We start from the raw sequence: 16,739 nt of genomic DNA, 5'->3' as shown, positions 1-16,739 counted from the left end.
CCCTCTCCTGTCCTCATCCTCCTGTCCCCATTTCTGTCCCTGTCCCATGTCTGTCCCCATTTCTGTCTCGTTCCTTGTCCCTCTTCTCTGTCCCTTGTCCCCATCCCTGTCCCCATTCCTGTCCCCCTTCTTGTCCCCCTGTCCCTTGTCCCCTGTCCCTGTCCCTTGTCACTGTCCCTGTCCCCGCATCCGTGTCCCTTGTCACTGTCCCTCTGTCCCTCTTCTCTGTCCCTTGTCCCCATCCCTGTCCCTTGTCCCTGTCCCCACATCCGTGTCCCTTGTCACTGTCCCTCTGTCCCTCCCCTGTCCCCTCTCCTGTCTGTCCCTTGTCCCTGTCACTGTCCCTTGTCCCCATCCCCCTGTCCCTTGTCCCAACCCTGTCCCCATGTCCCTGTCCCTTGTCCCCAACCCCATCCCTGTCCTCATCCTTTTGTCCCCCTTCTTGTCCCTTGTCCCTGTCCCCACGTCCCCTGTCCCCACATCCCTTGTCCCTGTCACTGTCCCTCTGTCCCTTGTCCCCTCCCTGTCCCATTCCTGTCCCCTCTCCTGTCTGTCCCCTGTCCCTGTCCCCTGTCCCTGTCCCTCTGTCCCCATCCCTGTCCCATTGTCCCCTGTCCCCTCCTTGTCTCCCTCACCATCAGTGCCACCACTGCCACTGTCACCATCGGTGCCACATCAGTGTCACCATCACTGTCACATCAGTGTCACCATCAGTGCCACATTGGTGCCACATCATTGTCACCGCCAGTGCCACATCAATGCCACCGTCCCTGTCACATCAGTGCCACCATCAGTGCCACATCGGTGCCACCGTCCCTGTCCCCGCCGCTGTCCCCGGTGCCACCCTCGGTGTCCCCGCCGCTGTCGCCGCCGCTGCCACACCCGGGTCACCCCGGCGCCACCTCAAGGCCACCAGCGCGGCGCCACCGCCGCTGTCACCGCCCCCGGGGCCACCGTGTCCCCATCCCAGTGTCCCCAAGGCCACCGTGTGTCCCCCCCACAGTGTCCCCAAGGTCCCCGAGGCCACCGTGGCCCCGTTCCCGATGTCCCCGCAGTGTCACCCCCGTGTCCCCCAATGTCCCCCCCCCGTGTCCCCCTCCTCTGTCCCCACCTGTCCCTGCGCTGTCCCCTCTGTCCTCCCCTGTCCCTCTGTCCCCCCAGTGTCCCCTCCTCTGTTCCCGTGTCCCCCCCGTGTCCCCCCCGTTGTCCCCAATGTCCCCCTAATGTCCCCTCTGTCCCCGTGTCCCCCCAATGTCCCCAATGTCCCTTCTGTCCTCCCTCAACGTCCCCCTTCCTGTCCCCCTCCTCTGTCCCCAGTGTCCCCAATGTCCCCCCCGTGTCCCCCTCCTGTGTCCCCCCAATGTCCCCTCGCTGTCCCCGTGTCCCCGCGTGTCCCCTCTGTCCCTCCAGTCCCTGTGTCCCCCCCCGTGTCCCCCAATGTCCCCTCCTCTGTCTCCCCAATGTCCCCCCACTGTCCCCGTGTCCCCCCCCGTCCTCTCTGTCCCCCCCAATGTCCCCCCTCAACGTCCCCCTTCCTGTCCTCCTCCTCTGTCCCCACTGTCCCCTCTGTCCTCCCAATGTCCCCTCCCTGTCCCCCGGTCCCCTCTCTCCGTGTCCCCTTCCTCTGTCCCCGCGCTGTCCCTGTGTCCCCTTCAATGTCCCCCCCAATTACCCCCCCGTGTCCCCCCCGCTGTCCCCTCTGTCCCCTCGTCCCATCTCCCCATGTCCTCCCCTCTGTCCCCGTGTTCCTCTCAATGTCTCCCTCAATGTCCCCCTCAGTGTCTCCCAATGTCCCCCTCCTCTGTCCCCGTGTCCCCCTCAATGTCCCCCCCTCTGTCCTCACTGTCCCCAATGTCTCCCCGCTGTCCCCAATGTCCCCAATGTCCCTCCTGTCCCCCTCCTGTCCCCACTGTCCCCAATGTCCCCAATGTCTCCCCGCTGTCCCCAATGTCCCCAATGTCCCTCCTGTCCCCCTCCTGTCCCCACTGTCCCCAATGTCCCCAATGTCTCCCCGCTGTCCCCAATGTCCCCAATGTCCCTCCTGTCCCCCTCCTGTCCCCAATGTCCCCAATGTCCCCAATGTCCCTCCTGTCCCCCTCCTGTCCCCACTGTCCCCAATATCCCCCACAATGTCCCCTCTGTCCCCAATGTCCCCCTCCAATGTCCCTCCAATGTCCCCCCGTGTCCACCCCAATGTCACCTCAATGTCCCTCCCCGTCCCCCCAATGTCCCCTCAGTGTCCCCAATGTCCCCCCCACTGTCCCCACTGTCCCCACTGTCCCCACTGTCCCCACTGTCCCCAATGTCCCCCCCACGCTGTCCCCAATGTCCCCCCTCTGTCCACACTGTCCCCAATGTCCCCAATGTCCCCCCACTGTCCCCACTGTCCCCACTGTCCCCAATGTCCCCAATGCCCCCCCACTGTCCCCAATGTCCCCCCCACGCTGTCCCCAATGTCTCCCCTCTGTCCACACTGTCCCCAATGTCCCCATGTCCCCCCAATGTCCCCAATGTCCCCCCACTGTCCCCAATGTCCCCAATGTCCCCTCACTGTCCCCACTGTCCCCACTGTCCCCAATGTCCCCAATGCCCCCCCGCTGTCCCCCCTGTCCCCCCCCTCCCCGCGGTGGCGCCGCCGGGTCTGGCCCGGGGGTGACCTCGGGAAGGGACAACAAACACCGGCCGGGACACGGCGGGGACACCTGGGGACACCTGGGGGACACCTGGGGATACCTGGGGACACCTGGGGGAACCCCTGGACACACCTGGGGGACACCCTGGACACACCTGGGGGCACCTGGGGGACACCTGGACACACCTGAGCCCCTTTTGAGGGGTCCTGGACACACCTGAGCCCCCCCTGGACACACCTGAGCCCCTTTTGGGGGGTCCCGGACACACCTGAACCCCCCTGGACACACCTGGATCCCCCCAAACACACCTGAGCCCCTTTTTGGGGAGTCCCAGACACACCTGAGCCCATTTTGGGAGTCCCAGACACACCTGAACCCCCCCTGGACACACCTGAGTGACCCCTGGACACACCTGAGTCCATTTTGGGGGTCTCAGACACACCTGAGCCCCTTTTTGGGGGGTCCTGGACACACCTGAACCCCCCTGGACACACCTGAGTCCCTTGAGTCCCATTTTGGGGGGTCCTGGACACACCTGAACCCCCCTGGGGACACCTGAGTGACCCCAGGACACACCTGAGCCCCTCTTGGGGGGTCCCAGACACACCTGAGCCCCCCCTGGACACACCTGAGACCCCCGGCCACACCTGAGCCCATTTTGGGGGGTCCCGGACACACCTGAGCCCCCCCGGCCACACCTGAGCCCATTTTGGGGGTCCAAGACACACCTGAGCCCCTTTTGGGGGGTCCCGGACACACCTGAGCCCCCCCTGGACACACCTGAGCCCCCCCCATCCCTCCCCTCCCCCCCTCGGAATTGGCGGGAATCCCAAATTTGGCTTTTTTTCCACCCAATCCGGGAAAAGGGGGGCGTGGCCAGAGGTGGGTGGGCGTGGCCAGGTGTGAGAGGGCGGGGCCTGGGGGGGGATAAAGGTGCGGAGGGGCCGCGGCCCCCCCGGGAGGCGATGGGGGCGCTGCAGGTGCTGCTGGTGCTGCTGCTGCTGGTGCTGGGCCCCGGGACACGGGCAGCACACCTGGGACAGGTGAGGGGCACACCTGGGTTTGGGGGGGTTTATAGCTGGGACAGGTGAGGGGCACACCTGGGTTTGGGGGGGTTCACACCTGGATATAGGGGGGATTCACACCTGGATTTAGTGGGGTCACACCTGGGACAGGTGAGGGGCACACCTGGATATAGGGGGGGTTCACACCTGGGACAGGTGAGGGGCACACCTGGGTTTGGGGGGGTTTATAGCTGGGACAGGTGAGGGGCACACCTGGGTTTAGGGGGATACAGGTGATTCACACCTGGGTTTGGGGGGGTTCACACTTGGGACAGGTGAGGGTCACACCTGGATTAGGGTACACAGCTGGATTTGGGGTTCACACCTGGATTTGAGGGGGTTCACACCTGGGTTTAGGGGGGGATACAGGTGATTCACAGCTGGATTTGGAGGGTCACACCTGGGACAGGTGAGGGGCACACCTGGATTGGGGGGATACAGGTGATTCATACCTGGGTTTGGGGGTTCACACCTGGGACAGATGAGGGGCACACCTGGGTTTAGGGGAATACAGGTGATTCACACCTGGGACAGGTGAGGGGCACCTGGATTTGGGGGGTTCACACCTGGGACAGGTGAGGGGCACACCTGGATTGGGGAGGGTCACAGGTGGATTTGGGGGGGTCACACCTGGATTTTGGGAGGATATACCTGGATTTGGGGGTTTACACCTGGGACAGGGGCTGCACACCTGGGACAGGTGAGGGGCACACCTGGATTGGGGGGGTTCACACCTGGGACAGGTGAGGGACAACACAGCCGGGACAGGGGCAATACACCTGGGACAGGTGAGGATGGCACACCTGGATTGGGCTTCACAGGTGGATTTGGGGGGGTTCACAGCTGGATTTAGGGGGGGATTTACACCTGGGACAGGTGGGGATCACCTGGGTATGGGGGGTCGCACCTGGGACAGATGAGGGGCACACCTGGATTGGGGGGTTCACACCTGGGACAGGTGAGGGGCACACCTGGGTTTAGGGGGCATTTACACCTGGGACAGGTGAGGGGCACACCTGAATATAGGGGGGGTTCACACCTGGGACAGGTGAGGAGGGCACACCTGGGTTTGGGGGGGTTCACACCTGGGACAGGTGAGGGGCACACCTGGATTGGGCTTCACAGGTGGATTTGGGGGGGTTCACAGCTGGATTTAGGGGGGGATTTACACCTGGGACAGGTGGGGATCACCTGGGTATGGGGGGTCGCACCTGGGACAGGTGAGGATTGCACCTGGATTTGGGGGATTCACACCTGGATTTAGAGGGGATTTACACCTGGGACAGGTGAGGGACAACACGGCTGGGACAGGTGAGGGACACACCTGGATTTAGGGGGGTTCACAGGTGGATTTTGGGGGAGATTCATACCTGAGACAGGTGAGGATGGCACCTGGATTTGGGGGGGATTCACACCTGGGACAGGTGAAGGACAACACGGCTGGGATAGGTGCAGCACACCTGGGACAGGTGAGGGACACACCTGGGTTTGGGGGTTCACACCTGGATTTGGGGGGTCACACCTGGGACAGGTGAGGGGCACACCTGGATTTGGGATACACCTGGACTGGGGGGGGGGCCCACACCTGGATTTGGAGGATCCAGGTGACCTCATCCACATTTTGGATCACCCCAGGTGAGTCTTTGGGCTCCCAGGTGCATTTTGGGCTGTCCCAGGTGTATTTTGGGTGTCCCAGGTGTATTTTGGGGGGTCCCAGGTATATTTTGGGCTGTCCCAGGTGTATTTCGGGTGCCCCAGGTGAGTTTTGGGCTGTCCCAGTTGTGTTTTGGGGTCCCAGGTGAGTTTTGGGCTGTCCCAGGTGTATTTTGGGGGGTCCCAGGTGAGTTTTTTGGGTCCCAGGTGTATTTTGGGTACCCCAGGTGTGCTCACCCCCCTCTCTCCCCTCCCCCAGCCCCAGGTGGCCCCGGAGTCGCCGCTGGAGCCGAAATCCCCCACCTGGAGGGGGGATGGGCAGGTGAGTGACACCCCCAGGTGTGAGGGGACCCTCACCTGGGGCTGGGGGGGTCCAGGTGTCCCTTACCTGGGGCTGGGGGCTCCAGGTGTCCCTTACCTGGGACTGGGGGGGTCCTAGATAACCTGGAACTGACCCCCACCTCACCTGAGCCCCATTTCTCTCACCTGTAGCCCCATTTCTCACACCTGTCCCTGTTTCTGTCTCACCTGTGCCCATTTCTCTCACCTGTAGCTCACCTGGAGTCCCATTTCCCTCACCTGGGCCCTGTTTCTGTCTCACCTGTCCCTGTTTCTCTCACCTGTAGCTCACCTGGAGCCCCATTTCCCTCACCTGGGCCCTGTTTCTGTCTCACCTGTCCCTGTTCCTGTCTCACCTGTCCCCGTTTCTCTCACCTGCAGCTCACCTGGGCCCTGTTTATGTCTCACCTGTACCTGTTTCTCTCACCTGTAGCTCACCTGGGGCCCCATTTCTCACACCTGGGCCCTGTTTCTGTCTCACCTGTCCCTGTTCCTGTCTCACCTGTAGCTCACCTGGTCGCGCAGCCGCCGGCACAGCCCCCATTTCCCGCTCTGCTCCTTCTGCTGCGGCTGCTGCAACAACCGCGGCTGCGGCTTCTGCTGCCGCACCTGAGCTCACCTGGGCACACCTGGGATACACCTGTGCCTCACCTGAGCTCACCTGGGCACACCTGGGATACACCTGTGCCTCACCTGAGCACACCTGGGCACACCTGGGCACAGCTGAGAACATCTGAGTCTCACCTGAGGACACCTGGGCTCACCTGAGCCTCACCTGGGCACACCTGAGCTCACCTGTGCACACCTGAGAACATCTGAGCCTCACCTGGGCACACCTGGGCACACCTGAGACTCACCTGGGCTCACCTGAGCTCACCTGGGCACAGGTGAGCCTCACCTGGGCACACCTGAGACTCACCTGAGCCCCACCTGGGCACACCTGACCCCTCCTATTTATTACCTGGCCCCTCCCCCAGACATTAAAATTGTTTTTTTAATAAAAAATAAAAAGTCTCGTGTCATTTTGGGGGGTCTGGGGTCCCAGGTGGATTTTGGGGGTCCCAGGTGAATTTTGGGAGGTCCCAGGTGAATTTGGGGGGTCTCAGGTGGATTTGGGGGGGTCCCAGGTAGATTTTGGGGGGTCCCAGGTGAATTTGGGGGGTCCCAGGTGAATTTGGGGGGTCCCAGGTGGATTTTGGGTGTCTCAGGTGAATTTTGGGGGGTCCCAGGTGGATTTTGGGTGTCTCAGGTGAATTTTGGGGGGTCCCAGGTGGATTTTGGGTGTCTCAGGTGAATTTTGGGGGGTCCCAGGTGGATTTTGGGGGGTCCCAGGTGAATTTGGGGGGTCTCAGGTGAATTTGGGGGGGTCTCAGGTGGATTTTGGGGGGTCCCAGGTGAATTTTGGGGGGTCCCAGGTGGATTTTGGGGGTCCCAGGTGGATTTTGGGGGGTCCCAGGTGGATTTTGGGTGTCTCAGGTGAATTTTGGGGGGTCCCAGGTGAATTTGGGGGGTCTCAGGTGAATTTGGGGGGGTCTCAGGTGGATTTTGGGGGTCCCAGGTGGATTTTGGGGGGTCCCAGGTGAATTTTGGGGGGTCCCAGGTGGATTTTGGGAACATTTGAGGAATTTACACCATTTTTGCTGGTTTTTAACCCAAAATCCTTCAAGGGGAGGCCTCAAAATCCGGGAAAAAATTGGGAAAAATTTGCATCAAAGGGGTTTTATTTCCCCAAATTGGTTTTTTTTTTTTTCCCCAAAAACCGACTCTAATAACAATAATATTGTTAATATTAATATTAATATTAATATTAGTGCTGGACACAAAATTTATCTTTTTTCCCCCTCACAAACTCCTGCTCTGCCCCTTAAGCATAGAGGGGGGATAAAAAAAATTAAAAATAGCTTAAAATATAATAATAATAATGATAATAATAATAATAATAAATAATGGTGCTGGAAATAAAATTTGCCTTTTTTCTCCCCTCACAAACTCCAGCTCTGCCCCTCAAACATAGAGGGGGGACAAAAAAAAATTAAAAATAGCTTAAAATATAATAAAAATAATGATAATAATAATAATAATAATAAAAATAAAGCTGCTTTCCCTTCCAAAATTCACCAAGAAGGTGCAAAAATTTGGAGCTTTGGGGCTTTTTTTACGGAGAATTTTGACTTTTTTTGTGGAGGGATCTGAGGAGGATTTTGGGGGGGGGTTTTTGGGGAAAATTTCACAAACTTTGGGACAATTTTTGCGGGGGGATTTGGAGGGAACTTGGGGACACTCTGAGAGAAAACTTTGAGGTGATTTTTGGGCGAATTTAGAGGGATTTTGGGCAATTTTTGGAGATTTTTGGGTCCCTCCCCTCACGGCCCCTTCCCCTCCTTCTCCGGCCGCCATCTTGCAACAACGGCCCGGCCCGCGCTCGGCGCTGATTGGCTGCCGCCCGTCACGTGGGTGCGCGCTGATTGGCTGTTGCTTCCCGCCCTTTTTTCCGTTTCCCGCCCTTTTTGTTTTCCCGCCCTTTTCTCCCTCCCCTCACGTTTCCCGCCCTTTTTTATTCGCGTTTTTTCCGCCGTTTAAAATTCACTTTTTTTGCCCTTTTAAAGCTCTTTTTTTTTTTGCCCTTTTTAATTCACATTTTCTGCCCCTTTTTTACTCATTTTCTGCGCCTTTTTTACTCACATTTTCTGCCCTTTTAAAAATAATTTTCCGCCCTTTTTTACTCATTTTCTGCTTTTTAAATTCACAATTTTTGCCCTTTTTTACTCACATTTTTCTGCCCTTTTTTACTCATTTTCTGCCCTTTTTTTACTCATTTTCTGCCATTTTAAATTCACATTTTCTGCCCTTTTTTACTCACATTTTCTGCCCTTTTTACTCACAATTTTTTTACTTTTTTCAGCCCCATTTTTGGGCTCCTTTTCCTCATTTTTTGGGGTGTTTTTTCCCCCATTTTCCCCATTTCTCAGCCCCATTTTTGGGCTATTTTTCCTCATTTTTTTTGGCTATTTTTCCTCATTTTTGTGGCTATTTTTCCTCATTTTTGTGGCTGTTTTTCCTCATTTTTTGGGCTATTTTTCCTCATTTTTGGGGCTATTTTTCCTCATTTTTGGGGCTATTTTTCCTCATTTTTGGGGCTATTTTTCCTCATTTTTGTGGCTGTTTTTACTCATTTTTTGGGCTATTTTTCCTCATTTTTGGGGCTATTTTTCCTCATTTTTGGGGCTATTTTTCCTCATTTTTGTGGCTGTTTTTTCCTCATTTTTGGGCTATTTTTCCTCATTTTTGGGGCTGTTTTTACTCATTTTTGGGGCTATTTTTCCTCATTTTTGGGGCTATTTTTCCTCATTTTTGGGGCTATTTTTCCTCATTTTTTGGGCTATTTTTCCTCATTTTTGTGGCTGTTTTTACTCATTTTTTGTGGCTGTTTTCCCTCATTTTTGGGGCTATTTTTCCTCATTTTTTGGCTATTTTCCCTCATTTTTTGGGCTATTTTTCCTCATTTTTGTGGCTATTTTTCCTCATTTTTTTGGCTGTTTTTCCTCATTTTTGTGGCTATTTTTCCTCATTTTTGTGGCTGTTTTCCCTCATTTTTTTGGGCTATTTTTACTCATTTTTTTGGCTATTTTTACTCATTTTTTTGGCTATTTTCCTCATTTTTGGGGCTGTTTTTCCTCATTTTTGGGGCTATTTTTCCTCATTTTTGGGGCTATTTTTCCTCATTTTTGGGGCTATTTTTCCTCATTTTTGGGCTGTTTTTCAGCCCCATTTTTTGCCTTTCTCAGCCCCATTTTTGAGCTTCTTTTCCTCATTTTTTGCTGTTTTTCAGCCCCATTTTTTTTGTTTTCTCAGGCCTATTTTTAGGCCACTTTTGCTCATTTTTTCGCCATTTCTCAGCCCATTTTTGATCAATTTTTTTTTTGTTGTTTTTCAGCCCATTTTGGGGGTTTTCAACCCATTTTTTGAGCTCTTTTTCCTCATTTTTCCCCATTTCTCAGCCCCATTTTTGGGCTATTTTTCCACATTTTTGGGGCTCTTTTTACCTCCATTTTTTTGCTTTCTCAGCCCCATTTTTGGGCTCCTTTTCCTCATTTCCCCTCCCATTTTTCAGCCGCATTTTTGGGCTATTTTTCAACATTTTTTTCGCTGTTTTTCACCCCATTTTTTCCCATTTTTCCCCCATTTTTTCCCTTTTTTCATCCCCATTTTTTCCCTTTCTCACCCCAATTTTTAACCTTTTTTCCTCATTTTTTTCCCCCATTTCTTCCCTTTTTCATCCCCATTTTTCCCTTTTTCATCCTCATTTTTTTTCCTTTCTCACCCCAATTTTTGAGCTTTTTTCCTCATTTTTTTTCCCTTTTTCATCCTCATTTTTTCCCTTTTTTCATCCCCATTTTTCATCCCCATTTTTTCCCTTTTTCATCCCCATTTTTCATCCCCATTTTTTTCCTTTCTCACCCCAATTTTTCCCTTTTTCATCCCCATTTTTCCCCATTTTTTCCCCATTTTTTCCCTTTTTCATCCCCAATTTTTGACCTTTTTTCCTCATTTTTTCCCCATTTTTTTCCCTTTCTCACCCCAATTTTTGACCTTTTTTCCCCATTTTTCCCTTTTTCATCCCCATTTTTTCCCTTTTTCATCCCCATTTTCCCCCATTTTTCCCCATTTTTTCCCCATTTTACCCTTTTTCATCCTCATTTTTTCCCTTTTTCATCCCCATTTTTTTCCCATTTTCCCCCCAGTTTTTCCCTTTTTATTCCCTTTTCCATCCCCATTTTTCCCCATTTTTTTCCCCATTTTTCACCTTTTTCATCCCCATTTTTTCCCCATTTCTCACCCCAATTTTTCCGTTTTTCATCCCCATTTTTCCCCATTTTTTCCCTATTTTTTCCCCCTTTTTCATCCCCATTTTTTCCCTTTTTCATCCCCATTTTTTTGGGTTCTTTTTCCTCATTTTTTGGCCGTTTTTCATCCCCATTTTTTCCCTTTTTCATCCCCATTTTTTCCCTTTTTCATCCCCATTTTTTCCCTTTCTCACCCCAATTTTTCCCTTTTTCATCCCCATTTTTCATCCCCATTTTTTTCCCATTTCTCACCCCAATTTTTCCCCATTTTTTCCCCATTTTCTCCCCTTTTTCCCCATTTTTCCCCCCAAAAACCACCGAGACCCCCAGCCCACCAAGGCCTGATTTATTTTTGGATTTTTGGGGCGTCTCTGGGGGGTCTCAGTGCTCCCCCTGCCACCAGTGGTAGAGCTGGTCCGTCAGGATCCCCGTGTACGTCACCACCGCCGTGGCCCCCTGCTCGTACGCCGTCCTGGGGGCGAAAAAATTCAATTTTTTGGGTCATTTGGGGGAAATTTGGGGGTTCAGGGGTGCCTGGAGAGATTTGGGGGAGAAAATCACAATTTTTTGGGGGAAAAATCGCAATTTTTGGGTGAAAAATCCCAATTTTGGGGGAAAAATCCCAATTTTGGGGGAAAAAAATCCCAAGTTTGGGGGGAAAAATCCCAATTTTTGGGGAAAAATCCCAATTTGGGGTAGAAAAATCTTGATTTTGGGAGAGAAAAAATCTCAATTTTTGGGGGAAAAAAAATCCCAATTTTAGGGGGGAAAAATCACAATTTTTGGGGAAAAAATCCCAATTTGGGGGGAAAAAATCCCAATTTTTGGGAGAAAATCCCAATTTTGGGGGGGAAAAAAAATCCCCATTTTTGGGTCATTTTGGGGAATTTTGGGGGTTCAGGGGGTGCCTGGAGAGATTTGGGGAAAAAAATCCCAATTTTGGGGGAAAAATCACAATTTTGGGGCAAAAATCCCAATTTGGGGTAGAAAAGTCTTGATTTTGGGGGAGAAAACCCAATTTAGGGCGTGAAAACCCAAATTTTTGGGGAAAAAAAACCCAATTTTTTTGGGAAAAGAACAGTTTTGGGGAGAAAAGCCTGATTTTTGGGGGATTTTGGGGTGGATTTTGGGGCTCTTTGGGGTTGATTTTGAGGTGGATTTTGGGGCTCTTTGGGGCAAATTTTGGACTTTTTGGGGCAGATTTTGGGGCTCTATTTGGGGCTCTTTGCGATGAATTTTGGGGCTCTTTGGGGCAGTTTTTTGGGCTCTCAGGGCGGATTTTGGGCTGGATTTTGGGGCAGATTTTGGGGCTCTTTGGGGTGGATTTTGGGGCTCTTTGGGATGGATTTTGGAGCTCTCAGAGTGGATTTTGGGGTTGATTTTGGGGCTCTTTGGGGCAGATTTTGGGGAGAATTTTGGGGCTCTCAGGGTGGATTTTGGGGCAGAATTTGGGGCTCTTTGGGGCAAATTTTTGGGGCTCTTTGGGGCGAATTTTGGGACTCTTTGGGGTGAATTTTTGGGCTCTCAGAGTGGATTTTGGGGCAGATTTTGGGGTGAATTTTGGGGCTCTTTGGGGTGAATTTTGGGACTCTTTGTGATGGATTTTGGGGCAGAATTTGGGGCTCCTTGGGGCGGATTTTGGAGCTCTTTGGGTTTGATTTTGGGGCAGATTTTGGGGCAGATTTTGGGGCTCTTTGAGGTGGATTTTGGGATAAATTTTGGGGCAGAATTTGGGGCTCTTTGGGGCAGATTTTGAGGTGAATTTTGGGGCTCTTTGAGGCAAAGTTTTGGGCTCTCGGTGAATTTTGGGGTGAATTTTGGGATGGATTTTGGGGCTCTCTGGGATGAATTTTTGGGCTCTTAGGGTGGATTTTGGGGTGAATTTTGAGGCTCTTTGAGGCAGATTTTGGGACCCTTTGGGGCAGATTTTGGGGTGGATTTTTGGCCACTCTTTGGGATGAATTTGGGGTGGATTTTGAGGCTCTCAGAGTCGATTTTGGGGTGAATTTTTGGGCTCTTTGGGGCAGTTTTTTGGGCTCTTTTTGAGGCACATTTTGGGGTGAATTTTGAGGCTCTTTGGGGCAGATTTTGGGGCTCTTGGGGCAGATTTTGGGGTTCTTTGGGGTGGATTTTGGGGTGGATTTTGGGGCTCTTGGGGCAGATTTTGGGGTGGATTTTGGGTCTCTCAGAGTCAATTTTGGGGCTCTTTGGGGTGGATTTGGGGGCTGAATTTTAGGTCTTTTTGGGTTGAATTTTTGGGGCTCTCAGAGTCGATTTTGGGGTGAATTTTGGAACAGATTTTGGGGCTCTTTGGGTTGAATTTTTGGGGCTCTTGGGTTGAATTTTGGGGTAGATTTGGGACTCTTTGGGTTGAATTTTTGGGCTCTCAGGGTGAATTTTGAGGCCGATTTTGGGCTCGATTTTGACACGACCCCAAATTTGTGCTTGATTTTGGTGCGACCCCAATTTCAACCCAAACCCACCAACAAAAACAACATTTTTTTGGGTTTCCTCACCTGATCCTCTGCTGCGTCCGGGGCAGGTCCAGCCCCTCCAGGAGGGTCCCGGCGGCCGAACCCACCTGGCCCAGGTACCCCCGGAGCTGCCCCAGGGGCCCCGGCCCAGGAGCGGCCGCCGTGGGCGCCGCCGCCGAGCCTGAGGGGATTTGGGGGAAATTTGGGGGATTTTGGGGGGATTTGGGGGAGTTTGGGGGGGATTTTGGGGGTTTTGGGGGTTTGGGGGGATTTCAGGGGGATTTGGGGGGATTTTGGGGAGAATTTTGAGGGAATTGGGGGGGGATTTAGAGGAGATTTGGGGGGATTTAGAGGAGATTTTGGGGGATTTGGGGGGAAATTTGGAGTTTTGAGGGGATTTCAGGGCGATTTGGGGGATTTTGGGGGGAATTTTGGGGGATTTGGGGGATTTTTTGGGAATTTTGAGGGTTTTGGGAGGAATTTCGAGGGGAATTTGGGGGAAAATTGGGGTTTGGGGGATTTTGGGGGGAGATTTGGGGGGATTTGGGGGAGAATTTGGGGGATTTTGGGGTATTTCAGGGGGATTTGGGGGGATTTGGGGAGGGTTTTAGGGGGATTTGGGGTGAAATTTGGGGTTTTGGGGATGAGATTTGGGGAAGTTTGGGGGATTTTGGGGGGAATTTGGAGGGATTTAGAGGAGATTTGGGGGGATTTGGGGGAAATTTGGGGGAAAATTGGGGTTTGGGGAGGGTTTTGGGAGGATTTTGGGGGAGATTTTGGGGAAAATTTGGAAATTTGGGGATTTGGGGGGATTTGGGGAAATAGAGGGTTTGGGGGAAATTTGGGGATTTTGGGGATGAGATTTGAGGAGATTTTGGGGATATTTTGGGAATTTTTGGAGGATTTTGGGATTTGGGGGGATTTGGGGAGATTTGGGGTGAGATTTGGGGATTTTGGGGGAAATTTTGGGGGATTTTGGGGTTTTGGGGGAGATTTTGGGGGGGTTTAGGGTGAGATTTGGGGCATTTTGGGGAAGTTTGGGGGTGAATTTTGGGGGTTTGGGGAGGGTTTGGGGGATTTTGGGGGGAGATTTGGGGAGATTTTGGGGGTTTGGGGGAATTTTGGGGGGATTTTGGGAGGGTTTGGGGGATTTTGGGGGGATTTTTGGGGGTTTCGGGAGGAATTTGGGGGGAAATTTGGGTTTGGGGAGGGTTTTGGGGGGAATTTTGGGGGATTTGGGGGATTTGGGGGGATTTCAGGGGGATTTCAGGGGGATTTGGGGGGATTTTGGGGGAATTTCGGGGATTTTGGAAGAGATTTGGGGGGATTTGGGGGATTTGGGGGGAAATTTGGAGTTTTGAGAGGAGATTTGGGGAATTTGGAGGAATTTCGGGGGTTTGGGGAGGAATTTTAGGGGTTTTGGAGGAGATTTTAGGGGGGATTTTGGGGAGATTTGGGGAATATTTTTTGGGGTGTTTGGGGGGGATTTTGGGGCTGAGATTTTGGGGGGAATTTTGGGGAATTTTGGGGGTTTGGGAACATTTGGGGGAGATTTTGGGGGGTTTGGGGGGGTTTTGAGGGTCAGATTTGGGGATTTTTTTTTGGTTTTGGGGTGAGGTTCGGTGGGTTCTGGGGGATTTGGGGGAAACTGGGTGGATTTAGGGGAAATTTGGGGGGGTTTAGGGGAAATCTGGGATTTTTGGGGAGGATTTAGGGGCAATCTGGGGTATTTAAGGGGCATTTGGGGGATTTTGGGGAATTTTGAGGTGATTTAGGGGATTTTTTTGGGAATTTATGTGAAAATTGGGATTTTTTTGGGGAGGATTTAGGGGAAATTGGGGGGATTTAGGGGAAACTTGAGGTATTTAAGGAAAATTTTGGGGGGATTCAGGTGAATTTTGGGGGAATTTAGGGGAAAATTGGGATTTTTTGGGGGGAGATTTAAGGGAAATCTTGGAGAATTCGGGTTTTTTTAGGGGGATTTTTGGGCAGAACCAGATTTGGGGGGTTTGAGGTTGCTGGGAGGGGCTCAGGGACCCCCAAAATTTGTGGAAATTTCCCCAAAATTTGGATTTTTTTTGGGGAAGGGTCTCACCCCAGCAGAGCAGCAACAGCAACAACAGCGCCCCCAACAGGCGGGGCCGGGTCTGGGCCATGCTGGTCCTGGGGAGCCCAAAATTTCAGAATTTTACCCCAAAAATTCCAGAATTTTACACCCCAAAATTACAGGATTTGACCCCGAAAAATTTCTGGATTTTTACCCAAAAATTCTGGAATTTTTCCCAAAAATTCCGGATTTTTTTCCGCAAAAATTCTGGAATTTTTTTTTTTTTTTTTTTTTTTCCCCTTCCAAAAATTCTGGATTTTTTTTTTTTTGCAAAAATTTGGATTTTTCCTCCAAAATTCCAGAAATTTACCCTAAAAATTAAACTATTTTTTGCCCAAAAATTCCGGATTTTTTACGCAAAAATTCTGGATTTTTTTTTTGCAAAAAATTCTGGAATATTACCCCAAAAATTCTGGATTTTTCCCCAAAAATTCCACCATTTTGCCCCCAAAAATTCCGGGATTTCCACCCAAAATTCCACCATTTCCACCCCAAAAATTCCGGATTTTTTTCCCCCAAAAAATCTGGATTTTTTCCCCAAAAATTCCACGATTTTTCACCCCAAATTTGGATTTTTCCCCCAAAAAATTGTGATTTTCTCCCCCAAAATCCCTTCGGGGACCCCCAGAATTGGGAACTTTTTCCCAAAAAATTTGCATTTTCTTCCCCAAAATTTGCATTTTCCCCCCCAATTTTGCATTTTTCCTCCCCAAATTTTGATTTTTCCCCCCCAAAATTCCAAACTTTTTTCCCAAATTTTGAATTTTTCCCCCCAATTTTTGATTTTTTCCCCAAAATTTCGATTTTTTCCCCCAAATTCTGCATTTTCCCCCGTTTTTTGATTTTTTTTTCCCAAAACTCCAATTTTTTTCCCCAAATTTGGATTTTTTTCCCTCAAAATTCCAATTTTTTTCCCGAAATTCTGAATTTTCCCCCCCAATTTTTGATTTTTTCCCCCAAAATCCCAATTTTTTTCCCCCAAAATTCCAATTTTTCCCCAAAATTTCAGGGTTTTTTCCCAAAATTCCGATTTTTTCCCCCAAATTTGTCTCCCCCCTTGCCCACCTTTGGTCCCGGCGGCTCCTTTGCCCCTCCCCCCCCCCGGGCGGGTCCATTTATGGGGGAGGGGCGGGGGGAGGGTGGGGGAGGGGCGGGGGGAGGACAAAGTCCAGAAAAACAAACCCGGGGGGGGGGGAGGGGCAAAAATAGCCCCGAATTTGGGGAAAAGGTCCCTGAAAAATTGAGGAAAAAATTCAGAAAATTCTTTAAAAATTGGGGGGAAAGTCTTCAAATTACGTAAAATTTTTTGGGAAAAAAAAATCCTCAAATTTTGGGGAAAAAATTCCCCAAATTGGGGGGAAAAAAATTCCCCAAATTGGGGGGAAAAAATTTGTCAAATTGGGAGAAAAATTCCTCAAATTTGGGGAAAAAAATCCCCTCAAAATTGGGAGAAAATTCCCCAAAAATCCCCTCAAATTTTAGGGGAAAAATTCCTGAAATTTTGGGGGAAAAAATCCCCAAATTTTGGGAGAAAAATTCCCCAAATTTGGCCCCAAAATCCCCTTAAAAAATGGGAGGAAAATCCCCAAAATCTGATCAAAGTTTGGGCGGAAAATTGTTCAAAT

The 16,739-nt window shown here is 51.2% G+C and overlaps 1 protein-coding gene and 1 long non-coding RNA gene across 2 annotated transcripts; one reads left to right on the top strand and one right to left on the bottom strand.

Moving 5' to 3' along the window:
* The first annotated feature begins 3,596 nt into the window (after nt 1-3,596).
* On the top strand, nt 3,597-6,295 carry LOC310920584. The gene is made up of 3 exons (XR_014592012.1): nt 3,597-3,676; nt 5,610-5,672; nt 6,198-6,295. It is a non-coding gene; the product is annotated as an uncharacterized lncRNA (long non-coding RNA).
* Nucleotides 6,296-10,864: 4,569 nt separating this feature from the next.
* Nucleotides 10,865-16,214, bottom strand: APOC2 (apolipoprotein C2). Its single transcript, XM_083880857.1, has 4 exons — nt 16,180-16,214; nt 15,103-15,170; nt 13,050-13,188; nt 10,865-11,005 (listed from the first exon to the last, which is right to left on the bottom strand). Exons 2-4 carry the CDS (start codon nt 15,161-15,163, stop codon nt 10,915-10,917), a joined length of 291 nt encoding a protein of 96 aa, XP_083736983.1. The 5' UTR covers nt 15,164-15,170; nt 16,180-16,214; the 3' UTR covers nt 10,865-10,914.
* Nucleotides 16,215-16,739: the final 525 nt, after the last annotated feature.

Source organism: Zosterops lateralis (assembly GCF_965231275.1).
Source record: "Zosterops lateralis genome assembly, chromosome: 31".
Lineage (NCBI taxonomy): Eukaryota > Metazoa > Chordata > Aves > Passeriformes > Zosteropidae > Zosterops > Zosterops lateralis.
This window is presented reverse-complemented; position numbering and strand designations above follow the sequence as displayed.